Source organism: Hippichthys cyanospilos, chromosome 6 (assembly GCF_059441005.1).
Source record: "Hippichthys cyanospilos isolate Australia breed blue-spotted pipefish chromosome 6, RoL_Hcya_1.0, whole genome shotgun sequence".
NCBI lineage: Eukaryota > Metazoa > Chordata > Actinopteri > Syngnathiformes > Syngnathidae > Hippichthys > Hippichthys cyanospilos.
Window position 1 is genome coordinate 15,597,879 of NC_142374.1, and position 23,532 is coordinate 15,621,410.

At 40.2% G+C, this 23,532-nt stretch overlaps 2 protein-coding genes across 5 annotated transcripts; one reads left to right on the forward strand and one right to left on the reverse strand.

Annotated features, from left to right (window-relative positions):
- The first annotated feature begins 160 nt into the window (after positions 1-160).
- Positions 161-10,731, forward strand: ap4e1 (adaptor related protein complex 4 subunit epsilon 1). 3 transcript variants are annotated; one of them, XR_015866003.1, is made up of 22 exons: positions 161-450; positions 1,170-1,241; positions 1,329-1,452; positions 2,293-2,366; positions 2,435-2,556; positions 2,669-2,828; positions 2,945-3,111; positions 3,183-3,256; positions 3,342-3,464; positions 3,540-3,649; positions 3,722-3,861; positions 4,436-4,548; positions 4,620-4,738; positions 4,817-5,119; positions 5,212-5,323; positions 5,400-5,538; positions 6,470-6,713; positions 6,787-7,293; positions 9,139-9,329; positions 9,391-9,551; positions 9,629-9,915; positions 10,171-10,731. XR_015866003.1 is itself a non-coding variant. In XM_088418347.1 (21 exons), the coding sequence occupies exons 1-21, from the start codon at positions 310-312 to the stop codon at positions 9,787-9,789; spliced, it is 3,357 nt and encodes a 1,118-aa protein (XP_088274473.1). In that variant the 5' UTR covers positions 161-309; the 3' UTR covers positions 9,790-10,731. The 3 variants fall into 3 exon arrangements, 2 of the variants coding, with proteins under 2 accessions (XP_088274473.1, XP_088274474.1); XM_088418347.1 differs by having other exon boundaries at positions 9,629-10,731; XM_088418348.1 differs by lacking the exons at positions 161-450; positions 1,170-1,241 and having other exon boundaries at positions 1,390-1,448; positions 9,629-10,731.
- A 1,033-nt stretch (positions 10,732-11,764) lies between these two features.
- Positions 11,765-22,274, reverse strand: clpxb (caseinolytic mitochondrial matrix peptidase chaperone subunit Xb). Of its 2 annotated transcripts, XM_088417920.1 has the most exons (15): positions 21,891-22,274; positions 21,368-21,445; positions 19,347-19,507; positions 19,150-19,264; positions 18,476-18,630; positions 18,243-18,402; positions 17,898-17,939; positions 16,334-16,510; positions 16,070-16,234; positions 15,049-15,137; positions 14,741-14,905; positions 14,364-14,663; positions 13,823-13,915; positions 13,366-13,472; positions 11,765-12,938 (listed from the first exon to the last, which is right to left on the reverse strand). In XM_088417920.1, the coding sequence occupies exons 2-15, from the start codon at positions 21,420-21,422 to the stop codon at positions 12,848-12,850; spliced, it is 1,875 nt and encodes a 624-aa protein (XP_088274046.1). In that variant the 5' UTR covers positions 21,423-21,445; positions 21,891-22,274; the 3' UTR covers positions 11,765-12,847. The 2 variants fall into 2 exon arrangements, with proteins under 2 accessions (XP_088274046.1, XP_088274047.1); XM_088417921.1 differs by lacking the exon at positions 17,898-17,939.
- Between the last annotated feature and the right edge of the window lie 1,258 nt (positions 22,275-23,532).

Sequence of the window (23,532 nt, forward strand, 5' to 3'; positions counted from 1 at the left end):
AGTTTAGTGTACAGCTATGCAGATTGTTGATCAGATATTATCAACGTAATAAACAGCGTTTGAATATCAAGCTGGAACAAGACTCTCAAGTGTTATCTGCATGGTGCTAATAAAGTTGTCAAATAAAGCGGAAATGACGTATGAATCACAACAATGGCCGCTTGCAGACTTAGCATTTATCTGTCTGTGCTTTTAAAAAGCGTTTAACACGTATTACTGTCCACCCGAGTGTCAGGAAGTGGTGGAGATGGATAGACGACTCAGTCCGAGACTTTTTTAGGAAGCAAGTCTGCTCCCGAGTGGAACAAAATGAGTGACGTAGTGGAGAAAACCCTGACAGCTCTACCGAGCCTTCTGTCTTTCGACTCTCAACCGGGGGCTGCAAAACTGTCTTCCACCTCCAAACTGGGGAGCCTCATCAGAGGAATCACGGAGCTAACGTCCAAGCATGTGAGTTTTTTTTTTTAAATAAGTGAAATTCAAGACGAAAACATGCTCATCTTACTGTTCTGTACTTCTCTGTAAAACTGCATAATCTCTCTCTATATATATCATTAGGCTCAATTGAGTAAAAAAAATCCGGACTCCAATTAAATGCCACAAGAGATAAAAAGTTGCCTGTTTCCGAGAAAATCTAATAAGAGAGTACTGTGTAAGGCAAGCAGATTAGTACAAGGCAAGGAGATTGGCATAACTGGCTCGACCCATCTAAGAAAAATACAGAGACGATAAGGCCAGTCGGGATGCCCAACAGGAGCAGTTCATAGAGATATCAGATAAGAAAACAAACCAAAACACGAGGGTTGAATAATTATTTATATTTGTGTGTCCTGCGACTGGCAACCAGTTCAGGGTGTACCCGGCTTATTGCCTGAAGATGGCTGCAATAGACTAAGAGGGAGAGAGGGATGCATGGTAGGTAGGTGGATGGATGATGGAGTTCAAAAGAGGAAACAAAACTGTGTTTAAAAAACACGCACACTTTGAGTACTTCTATTGTGCCAACAAAGTTTAGATGAACCGACTTTATATACTTCTCAAACTAACAGTCTAACACTATCATCTACTATCTAGCAGAACTCATTAGCACACTAGGTAAAGTCACTCTTATGAATTGCCAAGTATGCACTAATTGTGTGAGTTTTTTTTCATATTTTAATCCTTTTCAGGAGGAAGAGAAACTGATTCAACAAGAACTGACTGCAATTAAAGATCAAGCATCATCCCCGAATACATCCATGGTTTGCTCCATTAAATACATTTGTTCTTGCTCATACACGAGAACCGGTGGAGTGCAATGTTGATTCTTGTCCTGTGTCAATCATCAGAGGCAGATGAAGGAGCTCATGGTGCGAGCTATCTACTGTGAAATGTTGGGCTATGAGGCCTCCTTCTGCTACATTCATGCCATTAAATTGGCACAACAAGGCACCGCGTTGGAGAAGAGAGTAGGTATGTGTGTGTTGTTATCTAACCTTGCATTGGTCATGTGGGATTTTCCAAGGAATTACATAGAATAACAATTTAATATAGAAATTAAGAGCATCTAAAAAAAAAAAAAAAGGGGTACCCAAACACCCCATGGGCCAACACAGGGATAAAAGAAAAAGTCATTCCTCACTCATCAATGTTGTCACATTGATTCACTTGAAGTATTTCATGAACTCGTTTTACATGAATCTAATCTAATAATTCTTGTTGTAGTTTTGATTTAGCCAAATTGTATAAAAATATTCCCATTATCCATTTCCACTTCTTGGTCGGTGATTATTTGTTTTCTCTCGACATCACGAGTTCCTAAGAAGGGAAAGAAATCAATGCCCACTGGAGTTGTCCCACTCCAATACAAATTCATTTGGACCAATCAAGTGAGGAAATGGGCAGGCTGCAGTTCACACTCATTGGTTCATTTGCATGCCCATCAACTGATGACATCTTCGTCTGCGTGCAGAGGTGCATGACGTTGACTCAGATACTATTTCCACAGATTTTTACATAGATTTTTAAAAAATTATTTTTAATACAAGTATACATTTCTTATTCACATATACAACAATATTTTCTACAGCTGTAAATTATGTTTTACAACTACTAATGCATTACATTTACATTGCACTAGTACAAGTTAGTTTTGCACCAAATTTACTTCCAGAGATGTCCCAATTTCCCACTTGGGAGGTAATCCTTTTGATGCTCTATTGGTTGGATTCCAAATCGTCTGAACTCAAGGTAGAGTTTTTACTGCATCTTGTGCTCGTTTAGCTTCGAAAACATTTTCTCTGTAATTTGCAGGTTACCTTGCTGTAGCCTTGTTTCTGAATGAAAGTCATGAGCTCCTCCTCCTCCTCGTGAATACCGTCTTAAAGGTGGGTTGTGTGTGTATAACATTGTTTTAATATGGAATTCATAACGTCTCTCCATTTTGGGCATTTAGGATCTCCAGAGCACAAACCTGATTGAAGTGTGCATGGCTCTAACTATCGTCAGTCAATTATTCCCCAAAGATATGATACCAGCAATCCTGCCTCTAGTGGAAGAAAAGCTCACTCACTCCAAGTAAGAAAGGCTATTTTTAAATGTACATGTCATTGCTAACCCATTTGTGTGACAGTTTGTCATCAAAGACAAAACGTAAAGGTTTTTGTGCTTTCCGGTGATCTTTTCACAGAGAAATCATTCGCCGTAAAGCAGTTTTGGCACTGTATAAATTTTACCTGATAGCCCCCAATCAAGTTCAACACATCCATAGCAAGTTTCGCAAAGCTTTGTGTGACAAGGATCCGGGTGTTATGGCGGCCTCACTGCACATCTATTTACAGATGATCGAGGTAGCCTGTTTCTGTATTTCATCACATTACAACTTTACTGTGAGCTTTGACATGATAAACCCAAATACATTTTCATTTGATTGACTTCAATGTCTGTTTATTTTTTCTTCCTGTAGGAGAACCCTGAAGGTTACAAGGACTTGACAGGCAGTTTTGTCACCATATTAAAACAAGTAGTGGGTGGGAAATTGCCAATGGATTATAACTATCACAGCGTTCCGGCTCCTTGGCTTCAAATCCAGCTCCTTAGGATTCTGTCCTTACTTGGGAAAGGTGACCAGAGGTAAATAATCACAGTCATATTAGCTTTGAGGATCAAATTCTCTGCTTTGACTGTTATTTTGTGCAACGCAGTACAAGTGAGATTATGTATGAAGTCCTTGATGAGTCCTTGCGAAGAGCAGAGATGAACCACAACATCACTTATGGTAGCGCAACACATCCGAAATATGCTCAATTTGGTTTAGACGTGCTTCTAATGATACTTTTACCTCTTCGTCTATCTTTCCCCAGCAATATTGTACGAGTGCGTGAAATGTATTTACACAATTCATCCAAAAAGTGAACTCTTGGAAAAAGCTGCAAAATGCATTGGCAACTTTATTCTGTCGCCAAAGATTAATCTGAAATATATCGGTAGGTATCCTGCAGAGTTTTTTTTTTGTTTATGTTTTTTTTTTGCTCAAAGTAAATGTTTTGGTGGTGATCCAGGCTTGAAAGCGCTCACCTACGTGGTCCAGCAGGATCCTAAACTGGCACTGCAGCATCAGATGACCATCATAGAATGCCTCAATCATCCTGACCTCATCATCAAGCGGGAGGTGAGACAGATACAGCTTTGACTGTGGATTTTCCAGGTTAACCACTCTGAATGATCTCTTGTCTGCTCTTAGACGCTGGAGTTGCTCTTCAGGATCACAAATGCTAAGAATGTTACTGTCATTGTGGAGAAAATGCTGGAGTTTCTGCGCACCAGTAAAGATGACTACACCACCATTGACCTGGTGGGGAAGGTGGCAGAAGTGGCTGAAAAATATCCTTTATTCTTGTGGATGAAAGCAAAAGATGTTATTGTTCGTGATTACCACTCATCTGAATCTGAAGCACACCCGATCATTTTGCTACTTGTTGTCGACTTAAAATGACATCACCAAGTTTGAGCACGTGAACTTCACAAGCTGAGCAGTCATTAGTCTTTACCCGAGCCTTGAGCGACTCCTGTGTTGGTTATAAACAATTTACTGTTTAATTCATATTCCACGGGCCAAATATCAGCCAGAATATTGCGTTTTGACTAAAAAAAGGCTTTTTAGGACATAGTATTGGAAAGATAATTTTTGGGTTGACTTCCCCTTTAAGTGTTTCACTATTTGTGTGCTTTTATTATTTATTTTTATTTTTTAATAGAATGTGTATAATCTCGGTTCAAAGGTTAATTCAAGAGAGGACTTGTTTGTTGACTTTGTTTTGTTCTTTGGGTCTACAAATGATTTATGCCAATTGAAATTTTAGGCCAAAAATCTCAAGTCTAGACAGGCAGGAATACTGGCTTTGGTTGAAAACGTACCTTGAATTGATATCATTGCTTTTCCTATGAAATATTCTACATATGCACCTGACAACAAGTGGTTCATTGACACAATGAACAGCGTCTTCTCACTGGGCGGTGACTTGATGCAGCCTGACATACCCAACAACTTTCTCAAACTAATTTCAGAAGGTGAGTCCACATTGTTGGATCTTTGAGGTATTTCTTCTTATTTCGTATGTGTGTTTCTTCAACTGGTCCAGGGTTTGATGGCGGTGAACAAGACAGGATGTTGCGGATTTTAGCTGTGGATTCCTATGTGTCTCTGCTGCAAGGAGAGCCAGGCAAACTGCCTCAGCGATTCCTCCAGGTCATTAGTTGGGTGAGTGCCAATTCCATGCTGAAATGTCGCTCTTGTTAAAATAGGGAAAATCCTAATAATCTTGTGTGTGCGTTTCAGGTTCTTGGCGAGTATTCTCACATGAGAGAAGATCTGGAGCCTGCCACTGTAGTGGGACTTATGGCCAAAATTTTGGATTTAAAGCGGGCCAGCAGTGAAACCAAGAGCTGGGTCCTCTTGGCCATGACGAAGCTTCGTGAGGGCGAGGCCGATGTGTCTGTGCTTCAGGGTGTTTGTGAAGCATACAGTAGCTCCATGGACACGGTGCTGAGACAAAGGGCCCAGGAACTGCAGAATCTCCACTTGAATCCCGAGTTGTGGGCCAGGGTTCTACGTCCAGATGCCGTCGTAGAGCCGCTGGAGGTAACTTTGGAATTGCTTATCAAAGCAGCAACCAGTCCCGCAATATTGAATGTTATGTTGCATACTAAAGCCCCCGTTTTCTGACTTCCCAGGTCGATTCCTCTTTGTCGTTTTTGGATGAATATGTGTCGGATGCGCTGGCCGCCGGCGCCGCTCCTTACAAGTCTCCACATCAACGTCAAGAAGAGCTCGCTCAGGCAAAAGGTTAGAATGTGAAAATAATATTGATGATGTCACGTCGTCTGAGGTTTTTTTTCTGTTTTTTTTATTCCTTTCTTAGCTTTAAGCATGGAGCCGTACAGCCTGTCGCTACCTATCAGCGTGTCTTTGGGGACTTTAGACAACAGACAGTCTCCCACCTTTCCCTCGGTGAGCTCTGGTCTCTCAGGGGACAGCGCCGACCCCTCGCACAAAGCAGGGTTTGTAAACTTTGTTTGTAAATTCTCCTTTTTTTAAGCTTCCTCCAGGGATTTACTTTCCTTTTCCAGTTCATGTTTATATATTTCTATGGCACTTTCATATGAACAGTCGTAAGTGGGATGTGACAAGAGTTATAAAAGATTTTTAAAAAGTAAAAAGCTGTCAAATTGCAAAGAGTGTTTGAAATGGCCACCAACCTGAGTATAACAGAAGTATTCTGGAAAAAATAAGCCTCTTTTTGGGTTACGCTTTTGTATTATATTGCCTACTGAAAATCTGTTTGAAAAAAAAAAAGAATGTTAGAGTAAACATTATTCTTTAACGTTCTCCACACTTCTTCCGCCTCATCTTTTATTTGGAAGTTTCAATTTTTTAAAAATATTTTGGGGCAGATCAAAATTCTGAAGAATGTCCAATTTAGTGTCAAGTTTCAAATTCGTTCCCTTGCGCAAAAAACTTGACCTAAATGTTAATGGAAGATTGTTGTTGAGACAAGTTGTGTGGGCAACCAAAAAAATACTTATGCAATCTTTTTTTTAATTTGTTTTTTAATAGAGGCATTTGAAGTGCTCAATCCATGCTTAAACAATTTTCATCAATAATAATCTTATTTATAGTCAGTGCATCAACTGGGGGTGGGGCAAAAAGTTTTCTCTTTTCTAGGGGCGGCCTGGCAAAATATAGTTGAGAAACACACTATTCACACTATTCACACTATTCTGTTTACACTGTTAACAAGCACCTTAAGTATACTTCTGTACTGGACTTATGTGTATCTTGTGTACTTTATTTCTCATATTTTATATCTCGACTTGAGGATACTGCTGGTAATGTGAATTTCCCTACGGGGATGAATAAAGTATCTATCTATCTATCGATCTATCTATCTCTGATATAAACTAACAATGTAATCTGTACTTCCTATTTCAGTACAACAACCCTAAAGCTGGATAAAGTGAAGCGGGTGTGGGGGCGGGAGGGCTACCTGGCCCAGAAGGAGTCTGCAGAAGAAGCCGCCAAGGTTGAATTGCCCAGTCCTGTCCATTCGACCAGCCACACTAGTGAAATGGACATCTCACAGAAGGCCACCTTGCAACCGGCCTCCGATCAAGAAAAACTGCAGCTGGCATCATCGCTTTTTGACGGCCTGAGCTCACAAACATCTTTGTCCTCGGTGAGCTGAGAAGTTGTTTGATTTTCATTCATTTACTTATTTTTTCATCTCCATATTACCTTGTCATATGCAGGTGGGGAAATCTGAATGGAAAAGCCAGAGATGGAGGAGAAAAGCAAAAGATGAGGTCCCGTCCTCAGAGCTGAGCAAAGACACATTCAACTCTATCATCCCTCCGGCCAGCAGCGTGGATAACCTTCTGTGTAGCATCCCGCTAGACTCCAACATGGACCTTGAGCGGCCAGTATCCCCAACTGAGCAGATGATTGAAAGAGAGGACGAGTTAACCACGCAGGGACCCGAGTCAAGCCTCATCGGGGAAGATTTACGCGCTACTGGATCTGTGGAGATGCAAGAACCAGCAGCAATGAAAGACTTGTGTCTTACCTCTTACCTCCCCGCCGACTGCGTCGGAGCCACCCACTCCCAAATCGCTCCTCTGTGTTCCAAGCACAGTGTGGAGCTGTCCGCCTGCCATGTGCACAAAGACGACAGTTTGCTGCTGCTTGTTTTCGTCGCCAACTCGTCAGACTTTGTTGCGCGCCAGATACTTGTGCAGTTGCTCTCGGAAGATGTTGAGGTAAACTTGAAGCTTGCGCTTCTTAATACATTACAACATTTATATTTGAACTATTACTGTACAGTGGGCCCCCGGGTTACGAACTTAATCCGTTCAGCGGCTACCCTCGTAACTCGAACTCGAACTGCTCGTATGACGGGCAATCCAAACCTATGTTAATTCGTGAATGCGTGCAACGCGTGCAAAAACCTTAGGTAAAAACATCACGACTTTATACACATATTAAATATGAGTAACATAATCTACTGTACAGTTAAGTTAAATAACATATACAAAGGAAAAATGATATTTACCTTTGGAGCGACGTGACTTGAGCTGGGTGGAGGCGGAGGGGGGCAGAGACCAACCCGCAAAGTTAACACAGTTACGTTGATATGCTATTGCTCTTACAATGTCACAGTCACTGTTTCAGTCACGGTGTCAGTCACGGAGATGCTAAAACATATCATCCTCTTACTTCTTCCTTTACCGCTACTAGCAATTTTAGAAGCTATGTCTAACAGATAAAGTTTGCAAAGTCTTCACAACATTCCTTCCTTCCGTTTTTCACTCATTTTCTCTCCTTCCTTCCATCCCGACCAGCTGTGCCATCAAGCTAGATAAAGGCGTTCGGCCAATAGCATATCGGCATTTCTGTGATTGACGTGACGCTGGCCAATAGCATCTCCGTGAGTGAGACCGGGTGACCTTAATCGACCAATAGCATATGGCATCTCCGTGACTGACTCCGTGACTGACACCATGACTGAGACAGTGTGACGTTGTAAGAGCAATAGCGTTCACGATACTGTCACAAGCGTCAACTGCTGATTTTGTTGACGCAGCCAAACGAAAATATATTTGCATACACAATGGCCGGCATGTCGGATTGTTCGTAAGACGAAAGGTTTGCTCGTAAGTGGGGGACAAAAATCTCCGTAGTCCACGCTCGTAAATCGAATTGTTTGTAAAACAGGGTGTTTGTAAACCGGGGGCCGACTGTATATGCAATACTTCTGGAAAGGATGAAATAGCCATCTTAGAGCTTGAATATAAAATTCCCTTACTATATACACACACACACACACACACACACACACACACATATATATATATATATATATATATATATATATATATATATGTATATATATATATATATGTATATACATATATATATATACCATATATATATATATATACCATATATATCATATATATGTATATGAGTGTGTATATGGTAAGGGAATTTTGTTTTTTGCAAATAAACATGTACAGTAGGAACTTGACCATGGTCTTTAAAAAAGATCAAAACAAAACAGCCATTTACAGTGAGGCATTAATTACAAAAAAGGCATTTGAATACAAAAGACCATGTATCGTAAGGAATTCTTTTCCTAGGGAAAAGAAAATCCTAAACCATGTATCGTATATATTAAGGCATTTTTTTAAGCGTTGGTAAGGTGTTAAAAAACTAAAAAATAAAAACTTACCATATTACTCAAAACCACTAGTTTTTGCTAACACAATTTGAACAGCAAAAGATGTGCTAACAGTTAGCATCTATGTTGGCAGTGTTAATGTGTTTTAAGGGAAATTGGTACACAATTAGTTTAACTACATAGGTAGACAAACTAATATATACGGTATCTGTGGCAATGCTCATAGATACTGTATATCTTCTTTATCTTCAGCAAAAAACGACTCATGCAAATTATTCAGTCACCTACAGTAGTTGAGGGAAACGTTTGTAGCAGCTAGCACTTTATCATAAAGTGAAACTGAATTTACCTCTCATTTATTTCATCACATTTAAATCAATCACTCTTAATATGTATCCTAGTCTGACCATTTTTGTCCCTCCAGGTGTCCTGTATTTCCGAAAGTCCAGCGGAAGAGTTGAAGTGCCGGCAGGTAGAAGTGTGTCGGTACTCCCTGACTGCCAAGAGGCCTTCAGTCCATTTTCAAGTGTCCGGCCTGGTGTCTTTCAACATGCCCGATAGGACTTCTCACACAAGCCACTTCTCGTATAAATTGCCGCTTCCTTCCTTCATCAGGTGAGGTGCTTGCTGCCGTGCACAACGGTGCTCATATTTGAGTCACGGTTTTTGCTCTCAGGCCTTTGGCGCTGTGCACGGAGGAATACGGCACAATGTGGCTGGCATTCTCGCACGATACGAAGCAGAACCTGGCGCTCGTGACCGACGTCGAGGATCCTCTGAGAGCGACGCTGGATGTGCTGGAAAGGAAACTTCACCTTCATGTGGTGGCCATCATAGGTAAAAACATTTTTCTTCAGCCTGTGTACTTTCTTTCAACATTTTTTTTTTTTTTTTTTGCCAACCCTTCCTTACAGGAATGGAAGGAATAGTGGCTTGCCAGGTCCTGCGGGATCAGCCGTGTTTGATGCACTGCCGCGTGCACGGCGACACGCTGGCCGTGTGGTTGCGCTCTCCGTTGCCAGATTTGCCCGACTGCCTGCTCTATCACTGTCAGAGAGCCTTGCAGGAACTTTGAAGCGCTTGAGCTGCATCAGCTCTGCACCACAGGGAAGCGGCGTAGAACACAAAGGGAGGCGCCAATGCCTGCTGTGTCCATTACTGATTACAACAGCCACCATAAATTCACCGAACATCATGTTAGGTACGTTTACGCAATTGTCCGAGTTATTTTTAGTTTTTGTCCATTCGTTTTGAAATTAAAATCTTTCCATTTGTGAAATGGATCACTCGTAGGAGATCTGGATCCAAAGATTTACAAACATGTCTTAAAACACCGGTAATAAATCCCAACAATGCTGAACACTTGAAAGATAACATTTCTTGCGCTGGTTCGGGGAAATTCTGCTGTAGTTTGCTAGCAGTAATTAAAAGGACCCCCTCTGGAAATGTGTTGCAGCATTTGGAAGAAAATACTTTGTTCAGTTCATTCTATTGAGGACATCACTACTGAGCTTGTAAAGCGAACGGATTGAAACCAAGCTGAAATGTTTTGTCTTCAATGTCATGAAGATGAAGACTTTCTGTGACTTGATTATTTTCCATACATGTCTTGTTTTGATCTATGCACTCACTTTGATGGTTATCATTGGTGATAGCAATTCTTATATTTTTGTATTCAAGCAGCATTGAAGACATATTTATTGGTTTTGTATTCACATTTTTTGTTACATTGTTTTAATTTGGATGAAAAGAAAACCTAGTGTGCTGTTATTTTGCGCTGTGCAAGATTCAGTCAGCCTTTTTAATTGAGTGCATACTGAGGTAAAATTTGATTTTTATTTTGGTGTTTCTTGTGAAGCCTTATTGTGCGTCAAAAGCAAAACTTCCACCCTAAGCCTTATGTTTTAAAGCCAAGCTGACGTGTTTGTTTTGTGCCTGTGGTACAGAAGGAAAGTTGTAGTTCAGATGCAGAGTGCCTACGCAAACACACTAACTTCAATAAATTTATCAAATTCAACATGACTCCGTCATCATTTTATGTTCTTCATGAAGGAATGCACATATTCATGTCATGTGTTGATTTTTAATGTCATCACAAAAATGGTATTTCTGTTAGATTGTAATTACACACTAAGGGAATGGGGCAAAAAAAAAACATTTTAGAGAAAAAAAAATGACCGTATACCATTTAAAAAAGTTCGTTAGGACATGACAAGGGTTAGGGTTAACTAATTTTCAAAACAACTTTCTTTCTTTCTTTAAAAATGACCATGCATAAAGGTGTTTATAAAAAGACTTTTATAGCATGAGATTTTCTTTACATACTGGTAAATTTTTAAAAGACTCCCTAACCCTAGCTTGAACCCTAATCCTAGTTGGAAAGTCAAACCCTACTTTAAAACAGTACCGTATTTTACGCACTATAAGGCGCACTGGATTATAAGGCGCACCCTCAATTATTATTTTAAAACTTTTTCCACATATAAGGCGCACCGGATTATCAGGCGCACCCTCAATTAATGACGTTTTAAAACTTTTTCAATCACAATATAGTAATACTCTAGTAATAGTACTACATTAGTAACACTCAAATTAATAACAAAAATAACTCAAATAACTCTAAACTCTCAATAGCATAATAACACAATGTCAATATGAGCAACCTTTTTCAACTGTAAACACACAAAAGAAACAGGTAAAGCTTACTTTATCACTTCGTTCCCCATCTACTGATCCCAATCTCAATATTGATCCATATATAAGGCGCACCTGATTATAAGGGGCGCCATCAGCTGTTCAAAAAACTTAAGTCTTTTAGGTGCGCCTTGTAGTGCGGAAAATACGGTGCTTTGAAATCCCAACCTTACCTCAAAACCTGACCATAGTTTAAAACCTTATTTTAAGATCAGAACCTTGGCTTAAAACTTCTGTTTGGACTCTTACTGTGATGTTTGGGTTTCAAACTAGGGGTAGGATTTCAAACTCAGGCTAAATTAAGACCTCACAAAAGCCCTAGTCAGGTACCAACTGCACACATCAGACATTACCGGTCAAAGTCTATACAGATATACATTTTATTTAAATTTTGAACAAATTACAATTGTATGTGGGGTGGGGGTCACAAAGGTGTTCTGTAACAGACAACTGAGAGAAGATTTCAAAATAAAAGCTTGAAGCAGGGAAATCAGGTGTAATTTAATGTGATAGCATAATTTAGGAGTACAAGCAGTGTGGTTCAGTTGAAAAGCGACTTCATGAAAGACCGCTCAAACAGTAACAGAATATGACGTCATGAAAAGGTGAGACATAAAAATAACTAAAAAGTCCTTTCAGGATGTTTCCAACTTTTACTTGAGGTGATTTGTTTGATGGAAAATCCTGTTGACAAAGAGAAATCAGCACAAAATTTGAATCTTATCGACTTAAGCCCTCAACATCCCTCAAAATCCAAGACAAACACTTGTATGTATATACAGTATATTTCTAAAAAGTGGGCTGAACTAATAACCATCGTGGCTCCCCGTCACTTTTTACGTGCACCTTTGCTTCACTAATTTTTTTTCATGCCATCAAAACGGATTTCCACATTACCAGCAAATTGACGGCCCGAATGTACTAAAAGCGTGGACGCCATTAGCATCAAAATATTGATGCGCTCACGGAATAACGTGCCCTTCTGACAGAAGGCATTACTTGACGTGCCCCCCCCCACCCCCCACCCCCTTCATGCTTGTCACTTTTTTTTGTTTAGCTTCCCTTCTTCATGGATTGGCAGCCGCCACAAGAGAAGAATGAAATCATCTTGCTACAAATCCTTCCTCACGAATAAAAAAATGTATTATCTTGATATAGATAAAATGTTAACAATCACCAGAGATTGAAATAATTGTATAAAGGTCCAACCTGCGAGTGCGCTGCTAGGCACACGCGCGCACACACAAAACACAAATAGACAAACAGGACCCCGAGGTTGTTACACTACTTGTTCAAGATGACGACGTCCTTGGTCACAACCGCCATCATTATCTTTAATAAAACGTCCATATTATGTTTGAGGGGCCTCCGAGAGAACGCGGAGTCGCTATTACAAAGGGCGGTAGCAAACTGTCTGAATGTGAAATGGATGACGCGGTTCAGTTGTTGGCGGCGTCTGCCTGTCGGGGCCAGTTCTCCTCCTCCATGCCGGAATCGTAGTCCTCTTCTGCTTGTTCCTTGGCTGGAGTCCTGCAACAAGTGGAGAGCCTGTTTGCCATGCGTCAAATCAGTTGGACTTTTTTAAGTTTCAAAGAATAAAACTACGACTTTGTAAAAACAAAAGGTGCCCAGGCAGCTGCTTGTGTAACCACCACCGCTAATTGGGAGTTCCATTGCGATTTTTCTAAGGCTGGGGGGGGGGGGGTCGACCAAGATGGCTCAGTAGACAATAAAAATAGGCATAATAAATAATAAATACAAATGAGCAGCTCTCTCAAAGCAAGCGAGAGACGTTGCTGGCAATGCATAAAATGGCATGACAATTCACCCCCCCCCCCCCCCCTTAATTTCCTCCTTAAATTTAACATGGCGTTCAAACACAGGTCACATACAGGTCTCACCAAAAATCACAAAAAAAACCTTATTGAGCACACTAAGCCCCGCAGTGTGGACTGACCTGATGTATCTGGGCTGCGTCTTCCCTTGGACGACGTCTTTGTTCAGCTCGACAGTCATGATGTCCGAGTGCGGCACCTCAAACATTGGCTCCAAGAGAAGCTTTTCCTGTAGTGGGACATTTTGATGAGGTGGGCAATTCTGCAATTCATTTGGATCTTTAAATGAGCTGCAGCGAAGGATTACCTTTTGTTTTAGTTTAACAAGTCATCATTCTAATGGTTATTTAATCGACTACTGGGGTAAAAACTGATTTTGCATTATTTAACAAGAAAATGTGCAAGTAAGGTGCAGGTATCCTTTTGTCCACTTGAGGTCGCCATCTTCCAATAGCTTTTATTGAGCTGTTATTCGTGGTTACCGTAAGCGACACAAAACACCATCAAAAACGAATAAACAAAAATCAACTGATGACTAGCAAAAATAAGTCAGGAAACACAAAATGCAAAATTACACACCATGATTGATCTGAGCCCACGAGCTCCAGTTTTTCTCTCCAGAGCCATGCGAGCGATGGCCTTCAAGGCATCTTGGGTCACATTGAGGTCACACTGAAAAAACAAAACAAAAATTAACTATAGTAATGGTGTTTTTTTTTTTTTGCAAATTAAAGCAAGGGAAGGGCACTTTCTAGAAAAATTGCATTTGAAGGCTAAATAAAAACAAAGAATTTGAAATGATGGAATTAATATGGTGAAGTTGAAATTTGGAAGTTCCAAAGTGAATTCAAATTGGCACAATACACATCTGTTGAATGTGGTGTTGAACTGTATAGTAAATAATTAGAGGAATTTGGTCCTTTGGGGAATGGATGGAGAATTTTTGGGCGATTTTTTTTTTTTTTTTTAATCTGGAGAAAATTGTGAATTTTTGTAATGAGAAAATACCTAGTGTATATTTATGGACTAAGTTCCAGTTTTGGGACAATAGGTCCCAAAAAATTGCACGAGGAATAAAAGATTATAATACGGAGTTAAATCAGCAGGGAAGCAAACTTACCTTATCCATGCTGAAGAGCGCTTGATACTGAGGCACCACAGCATTGCGCGGCTCCGTCAAAATACGGACCAGCGTTTCTTCATCCAGGCTGTGGAGCGGCACCACCACGGGAAGACGGCCCACGAACTCCGGGATCATTCCAAATTCAATCAGGTCCCTGGCCTCCACGTGCTTCAGCAGCCTGTCCTTCTCCTCGATCTCGGCCACCGTGTCCGTCTCGCCGCTGGTGTTGGCCAGGTCGGCCGCGGCCGCCGCACGCCGTCCTTTTCCCAGATTGGATGGGGTTCCGAAGCCTAAATACTGGGTGCCATCTTTTTTTTTAAAAAAGGCACACAAAAACAAGAACGCACATCTGTGGACGGGCATGTAGAGACTACCTTCTCATTCTTCCTTCTGCTTATGATCCTGTCAAGTCCATTGAAGGCACCAGAGGCGACAAACAGGATGTTTGTCGTGTCCACCTGAACCGTCTCTCCTCTCAGCTTCCTGGAGTTTTTCTCAGGGACGTTAACAATCGTCCCCTCTAAGAGTTTAAGCAACCCCTGACAGCGAGACGAAAACACAAGTCAGATAAAAACCCGCGCAGGACAACGTTTGACTAAGGTAACTTGAATTAAAGACATGAAATCACGATCACATTACTGAAGAAACAAATTTGATCTATATTCCAGTTCCAAATTCTGACCTGCTGGACTCCCTCTCCTCCCACGTCCCTCAGTTGATGGATGCCAGGTACGCTGCCAATCTTGTCCACCTCATCAAGAAAGACAATACCTGCAACATCAGGACATCCAAGTTTTGGTCAACCAGTGACTCTCACACGTCAAGCCTCCATTCGTGCGCATTGCGTGTTATGTACCAACCCAAAATTAGCATTTGAGTTGATACAATTGACCACTTTAAAACTGTGCTAACTTCAGGAAACTATTTAAAATTTCAGTTATGTTTTCTTGAGATTCTGGTGACCTTGGGAACTCTGACACCTTTTTTTTTTTTTATTAAAATCAAAACAAAGATAAGTAAAAAAAAAAAAAAAATTCTGTTATTTTTGAAATTTTGGAAAACTTTATTGTTGAATACTTGAGTCTTCATTTGACTTCTTAAGATATGTTGCTTTCCATGGGCACGCCCTGAACTTGAAGTGTTGTTTAAAATGTAATTAAATAAAACGACATTATGCAAATATGAAAAGTTGTTCAATAAGCATTTGCATGAAGACGTTTGAACAAAATTATAATTATTTTTTAATCATATTTTCCTTTCCTTTCCCGAAATGTTTCCAAATAGTTACTGGCCTCTTTGACTGCTAATAATCGGTATTGGCACTGAAAAGGAAAAAAAAAAACAAAAAAACAAAACACATAACTGTCTATGGCTTGTAGAAAATGAGACCCACATTATATTTCTAGAGCAGATGATTCAGTGCAATTACACATCATTGTTCAAATCCCCATTAATCAAAAAAAAAAAAAAGTCTGTTAAATTTTACAACACAGGAAAGTGCCAAATTTCACTTGTGCACTTCTACTATTCAGCAAAAATGTTCTCCATCTTTGCAATTTCAGAAATTCTCTTTAAAATTGTATGACGCATTTCAAAACAAACCTATGAATTTACAGTACAAATGTTTTAAGTCCTACAGCTTCCCTGTTACTGGAAGGACATCACGTTGAGGGTAGTTGGTGTGCGTGTGTGAATGCGAGCACCTTGCTGCGCTTTCTCCACAGAGTAGTTGGCGTCCTGCAGCAGCTTGGCAATGACCGACTCGATGTCTTCGCCCACGTAACCGGCTTGAGTGAGGGTTGTGCAGTCGCATATGGCAAAGGGAACATCCAGGCAGCGGGCCAGCGTCTGCGCCAGCAACGTTTTGCCTGCGAAAAACATCGAGCGGCACACGTGGAAGGTTTTGGTTTCTATTAATAAGGCTTGTTTGCCATCTGCGAGACGCCACAAGTGGAACATTGCGCTACCTGAGCCAGTTGGACCAAGAAGGATGATGTTGCTCTTCTCCAGTTTAATGTCGGCATGTGTGGAGTCCAGGACTTCGCCGCCCCTTCTCTCTTGGGGCGCCTGCTGGCTGCTCTGCTGCTGCATGGAGGCTCCCAAAGCGTTGCCATGGGGGCTGATCCCCGCAATTTGCAGCAGCTCTGCGACGGCAAGACAAAACGCGCCGCTTACATTTAATGGCCCATTTACTCCAAGTCTGAGAAGAGATTCCACAAACGACATTAACGAGCGCTAAGATTTCCAGTTAAACCTAGAAAAGCTGAATCGGGTCCATAATACGATCATTCAATGTGAGCTTTCATATAACCCAGATGAAGACTAAAAATAAACAGGGAATAGTCGGTGCCAGAGAGGATGTGTAAACTGAGCAGGGCCGGATTGTAAATAGCAAAGTACGGATATGAATGTAGGTCAGTGGGATACTTTATCTTATTGTCTGCATGGAACTGGCACAGTTTTGACAACTTATCCCAAGAGAGGTCAAGCCACAAAGTGCATACCAGCTCTCCTATAATTTCAGACGGTTACAAGTTGACTGCACATTTCATTTTGAAACTGAACCACTGAAACTGAAGGTTTTGTCATACAGTGGCATCACTCTTCATGCCCTATATATATATATATATATATATATATATATATATATATATATATATATATATATATATATATATATATATATATATTGATTTATGTGTGAAATATGTGTATTTATTTATGTATGTATGTATGCATGTATGTATGTATGTATGTGTGTGTGTGTGTGTGTGTGTAGTTGAGTTATTGAAAACAATACATGAGAGAATTCATGAGAGAGATGTCCATTTTGGGATGTTTGCAAAAACAACCTTCCATAGGTCTCGTTTTTCATTTACCAGCAGCCTAAAGGTTCAAATCTTAATCACAGTGAGTGAAAATAAGGGATTTGTAGATGATGTGAAGCCATTTAAAGATGAATGTGGTAAAACTTTACCGGTAATTAAACCTGTTTTGCTCAAAGCTAGGAATTTCAACTTGGCAATGTTCAAACATTCAAATTGCTGTAACGTTTTGAGTGACCTCTATGTGTGTGTGTGTGTCTATATATATATATATATATATATATATATATATATATATATCATATATATATATATCATATATATATATCATACACACATCATACACACACACATATACACACACACACATATATATATATATATATATATATATCCCCTCAGATAAACCCCTCACCATTAATAAATCAGTGAAACTTAACATTTTTCGGTCACTACTTCTATAGCATTACAATATATATGATGAATAAATGGTGTTATTAATTCGTAATGCTATTTGCATTATATAGGGCTTTGTTTATTTTTTAAAAATCAGATGAACAATTGTGTTGCAATCATTATTGATATTTCAGTATCACTGTTTTATGCTGAAAAAGAATCAGGTCTGTAAAGTTTTGGCATTTGCACAATATACAGCAATAAAAACTACGTGCTGTACAAAAATAACGATGGCGGACCGATGACTTACTTGTGAATCTGTATTCATCCTCTCGTCTTCTCATCTCTAGCTCTACAGGGAGAGGATCAAAGGGCTCACATCAATTATATCATTAGCACTACAAACGTTGGCAACACAGCACTTTCAATGCAGTTCAGACTGTGTGACATTCATCATTGAACAAATGCCAAATTATACAGCCAGCAAGTGGTGCCCATTTATGCAACTTCCATTATCATTTCTCACTTTTCAAGTGGGCTGCACTCGGCGCCACTCGTTCTGCCAGGCAACTAGTTCACTGTAAATGTACCTGTTACATTTCTGATACGGCTTGGAGTTCTCTTAGTATTTAGCTAATAAAAACACAGTACTGACCCCGAGGTGTCAGAGAGGGTTGTTTTTCCACCTCCACCTGCTGGCGGCTGCCGGCAGGGATGTTGTTGTAGATGCGTTTGTAGTGATTGTACACAGCCACGGCCAACACCTTCTTCGCATAGGACTGGCCCACGACGTACTTGTCAAGATAGGCATATATCTGAGAAGCAGGGGATAATGAATGAGTATGAATGTATGATCTCATTCATTCATTCATCGGGTTTGTTTCTCACCTTCTTTGGGGGAGGGGGAGGCTTCTGCGCAAAAGCCAGTTTTACAGCCTCCGCAGCAGACTCGGGCTCTTTGTTTAGTCCCTTCTTAGAGTCGGTCTCGGACAAAACCACAAAAAAGTGGTGGCATTTTTCACACTTGACGAATCGTGTTGACGCTTAAAGAGGCAACCAGACAGAAATTTGAACACATTAGGAATAAAAATGATGCTGGAACACGTTATAGCAGTGGCACAGTTTAATAAGATCCAATATATGAGCTTATTATTGAAAAAAAAGTTATTAGTTTGTATGGTGTGTTCCTTTTGAGCACAGGAATTATGATGTAAGTCGAATGCTAAAAAGCATACTTGAGTCAGCTCGGTTGTAAAGCCATGTTTTTATTTGCTCTCGGCTGGAATGCTTTGAGGTCAGGCTATGGAAATTCACATGGTATATTTATCCTACTTCCAAGAAGTTGAGAATGCAGCAACAGGTCATTGCCACATATCGCAGTGTGAGTCATTTGCATTAAAAGTTATGCAATCACAGCAGAGCAGAAATACTGCAAGCACACAATCCAATACTCCAAAACACTGAAACAAGGGTCAATGTTTTCAGGTATGGATTACGTGATTATCTTTTACTGAGTGCTTTCTCAAAACTTGCCAACTTATGCTATTGTCATGTTCACTCACAAACAAAGGTTTCCACATGTGTGCAGGGATCTCCACATTTGGGGCAACGGAGCTGACTCCCTCCCTTGCCGGATCCTCCGGAACCCGAGGTCCTCTTGGCATCACTGATGCTTTTCTGTACAAACACGATGTTACAGAACCACCATCTCAAACCATTTACAAAGCCGCATCAACGAGAAAGGTTTTCAGAAGCTTACCTTTCCGCCATCGCTCCCCGTGTCCTTTGTGGTGCCATCCTTGGAGGCAAAGCAGACTGCGGTCTCGGAAAACGATCTCACCCGCACGCGGAGCGGTAGATGAGTATCCCTGCAACCATGACGACTCAGAGAATAAAACTGCAGCCGGGAGCAGGACAATCCTGGAGTGGAGACAGCGATAGATGCTTGATGTTTCTTCGACATAAAGTGAATATGATTTGGCAATGTGGTGTTCTCGCAAGTGAATTCCTGCCCCCTTAGGCCCCCGCGTTCTGCATGCTCCTGATTAACAGGCAGAACAATCAGATGCTGATCCACAAGAAGGTACAATTCATCTGCTTGTTACCAGTCTTTTAACAGAATAATAGTGCTGCGTTGTACTAAACAGACCCAATTTGCACACTGAAGTTATTTGTGACTAAACTGCAACATGATCATTATTTCCGTATATGTCGTGAATTATTTTTCACCTTATCTTACAACCGTAACTACAATCTTGTATCACGTTGTGGTTAAAGGTAAATTCCTGGTAGAGTCCAAGCTCTAATTTTAACGTATTGCATACACGTCACATATATGAATAAGTCAAAGGACCAGACAAATTATGTGAAAAAAGCTACTTGATTGAAAAAATAGCTGAAAAAAAGCTACTTCAACTCTGTTAGAATGAGCCATAATCTGTTCCTGAAACATGCGATGACCCCAGGAAACAAAACAGGCTTTGCTTTGCTGTGTGAGGAATATTGTCCATCCATAGCAACAAGTGGTTCAGCAACATTTTTTTCGAAATCACAATGATTAATCTGCACAATGTTTCATATCGTTTTCTTCAGGTTAAAATTTTATGATACTGATGCTCCTGTGTTAATATTCCAGATTAATCTACATTTATTCTTAATTATTGTTTTTTTTCAGGCACTCTGATGCACTTAGTTTTTCTATTTTTTAGACAGACCTGTAGCCTGTATAAACCCTAAAAAGTATACATTTATTGAAAGTTGATTTATATTGCTATTTTCTTTTGTTAATGTTACAGGATGCAATTTTAGGTATACATTTTTTAAAGATATTGGGAGGATGTCACAAAAATGCTTTCTCTTAAGTGGTGGTGGTGGTATTCTCCTTTAGTTGCTTTATACAAAAACAATGCAACCACTGGTCATGTTTGGCTCAATTTTTTACGCTATTTCACAAACCAAATGAAGACAGACAAGTCCATACCTATTAAACTTAAGAGTGCTTGAGTGTGAATTGACCTAAATGTTATTTTTGGATTGTTTATATAACCTTTATTGCCTACTTTTGGTCCATTTATTATTGTTTTCACAAATCCTTACTAATGGTCATTCCCAGGTGGGATTTCTAATTATTTTGACAAATAGCTAATCAAGTGTAGAAAATGCCTTGCTTATGTTGAAGTCGCAAGATTAATGGCTCCAAAAACACAAGTTTTGTTTAATTTTAAGTGGTAGTTTTGGAAATACAAGGCTTTTACCCAACACCATTGAGTTTGAGTTGTTGGCTAATATCTGACATCGCACATTCTTAGTGTTGTTTTTTTGTACTGAACAACTTAATATCTGGGGGACTACTTTTGACTTTTAGTGAATTATTGTTATTCCCAAAGTTAAAAATACTCTCACTTGAGTACAATTTTGGACTACTCAAGTAATCTCCGGCCTTGGCTCAAATATAAGTTGGGGGAAGGGGTGGTGAACGGAATTAAACGATGACGGTGCAGCAACGAATGTCTCGCAATCGCGTTATGCGTTTGTGGGGTACACGTCGACAAAGTCATAATGTGCATAAAAAAACACAACACACGAATGACATCAAATTACCTTGTGACATGTCAATACAATCGGTTCGCATGTCAAACGCTCTGCTTATAAAAACAATGCAATGCGTTTTGGCTGTTTGACATGTCAAAACAAAGTGCCAAGTAGGTTATTAGCTTGAGACCTACTTTCGGGCTTCAACTTAGCAAAACAACAATGTCATGCAGCTTCAGCATTCCTTACCTCGATTAGCTGTATTTAAAAACAACCTTGCAGCCGAGGAACATGGACACGACATAACTGCTCTCTTGTGTCAAAATCCTGAAAGCACATTTAAATGTCACAAAATTAGATGAGCAGTCATCGGAGACGATGGCGTGCAAAGCTAAACCATTTCATAACTACAGCGTCACGGTTAGCATTAGCACGCCAGGTCATCGGCTAATAAAGACTCCGTTGTTCGGTGTGGAACACTTCAATTGACGGGAAAAAAGAAAGAGTTTTATATTTGGCCCTATTGGTGAATCAAGAAAATAAAAATAAAAAATATAAAGGGCTGAACAAGGTGGCTAGGCTAAGTTATGTGTGCAGGTAACTAGCATAAGCTAGGCCCTGTCCGACGTCACATATTTGTCTATCTACAAACAACTAGCTTGAAAACGAAATATAGTGGCGCCATAGCTTTGCAAAGAAAAAAAATACGCCATTTGGGAAACAACAAGAGTAAAAATGCAGCAGGACTTAAAAAGTTATTTCTTGTACTCACGAGGAATGACGAAACCAGCTGCCGTCTTTTGACAGCTCCCTTGCTTCAAAACAAAGTGCTTCACTTGTCAATTGTTGAGTGTGACAGGTCCACCTAAGTTGACATTCTAATTTATCGCACTGACGGCCGGGTCGCGTGGAATGGAACGCGTCGGCTTGGGGTCACTGCTCCAGGTGTGATGTAAGTGTGATGAAGTAGGTCGGGTGCCCCGACTGCGACTGGCTATGGCTAACGAGCAAGCTCGCCTTCTTGCTTGCGCGTCGGAGTGATTTCGTCGCCAAGTAATATGGGGGATTGCGTTACCACACGTTTGAGATCTACAGTGGTTGCTCAACAGTGGAGGAGGAGGAGGAGGCGCTCTTCTTCGAGAGAAGCGAAATTTGACAAGATGTTGTTTATGTGGTGGTTTGTTACTTGGACGCTAGAGGGAGACAGTGTGTCAGTTGACGAAACAGCAAGAAGCGCCGTCATTGGCTCCAACTCCTGTCATTAAATGGGCGACCTATCCCCGCCTTCTTACGTCACCGGTCTCTGCAATTGTCAAAATAATAATGACCTCTATTCGAATTTAAGACCACGGTCATCTGTTTCTTCTCGGACATATGTTTATGAATTACCTCTGTTTGTGACACTGTAAATATAGAACGGCCATCGGTGTCAATATATACACGATGTGAAAACTTCTTTCAAGCCGATACTTTTGTGTTACCAAATAACGAAAACTATGGCAAGTCTCGAGGGTCCAAAGAGATTCATATTTAGAGCAGACAGGCACAGTAAATCGAGAACATAGTTTATAGTTTAGTGATCAACCGGAAGTCATTTAAACAATTGAAATTTTAGTGTGCGATGATTTATAGTTTTCTAATTGATAGGATGGTATATACAATATTATATAATTTACAAAATTTGGAATCTTAATATGATTATTTGTGTTTTTATTTCATAGGCAGATTACAAAGTTTTTTTCAATAACTGAGCTCTTAAAGGGACGGTGTGTAAGATTTAGAACGTTTTTTTAATTAAAAATAAATAAATGGTTGTAAATTTCAAAAACTTGCAAATGAATGTGTTCTTAATGACCAACAGTATGTTTTAAATATAATAGTTATAATAGTTTTCGTTATCATTAAATGATATTACATGGGGGGTGGCAGCACCTGCAGCACTTCCTGCTGTCCAAAACGGGCTAAGTCACTATCCCCTTTAAAACTGTTCTCATTTGACCTTAATGGGAATAAGTGATAAGATCAGTTGGGCGTTGTGATCTGGTCAGCCAAAGAGGACCTGTGGCTGAAGCTTCAAAGAATAGTAAAAACAATGAGCCCCTGGCCTTCACCGGCTTTCTGCAATAAAAATTGCAGGCTATGGCACCTTAATGGCTAGGGCTGTTGGGACATCTAATTCACAGAGCAATACAACCGTACAACAACAACTCATAACAATATGAATGTAACCAAAAAGAGCAGTGCTTGATATTAGATGAGCAATTTGAGTCTTTCCAAGACTGTTTTCACACATCTGGTGGCGCCGGACATCAAAGCTTCACTCCAAAGAGGACAGCAGAGGAATCGAACATGTGACCACCCTTATTGTGTGGCGGGCCTCTAGAAAAGACTGGAGGAGACCACAGATGGTCGTC

Coding starts and splice junctions, on each gene's coding strand:
- ap4e1 (XM_088418347.1), top strand. CDS start 310: ATGAGTGACGTAGTGGAGAAAACCCTGACAGCTCTACCGAGCCTTCTG. Junction 1,453..2,292: donor CGCGTTGGAGAAGAGAGTAG/GTATGTGTGTGT, acceptor TGTAATTTGCAG/GTTACCTTGCTGTAGCCTTG. Junction 3,862..4,435: donor GTGGCAGAAGTGGCTGAAAA/ATATCCTTTATT, acceptor GAAATATTCTAC/ATATGCACCTGACAACAAGT.
- clpxb (XM_088417920.1), bottom strand. CDS start 21,422: ATGTCGTGTCCATGTTCCTCGGCTGCAAGGTTGTTTTTAAATACAGCT. Junction 17,940..18,242: donor ACCCTCTCTGACACCTCGGG/GTCAGTACTGTG, acceptor CTCTCCCTGTAG/AGCTAGAGATGAGAAGACGA. Junction 12,939..13,365: donor ACGCAGCCCAGATACATCAG/GTCAGTCCACAC, acceptor CACTTGTTGCAG/GACTCCAGCCAAGGAACAAG.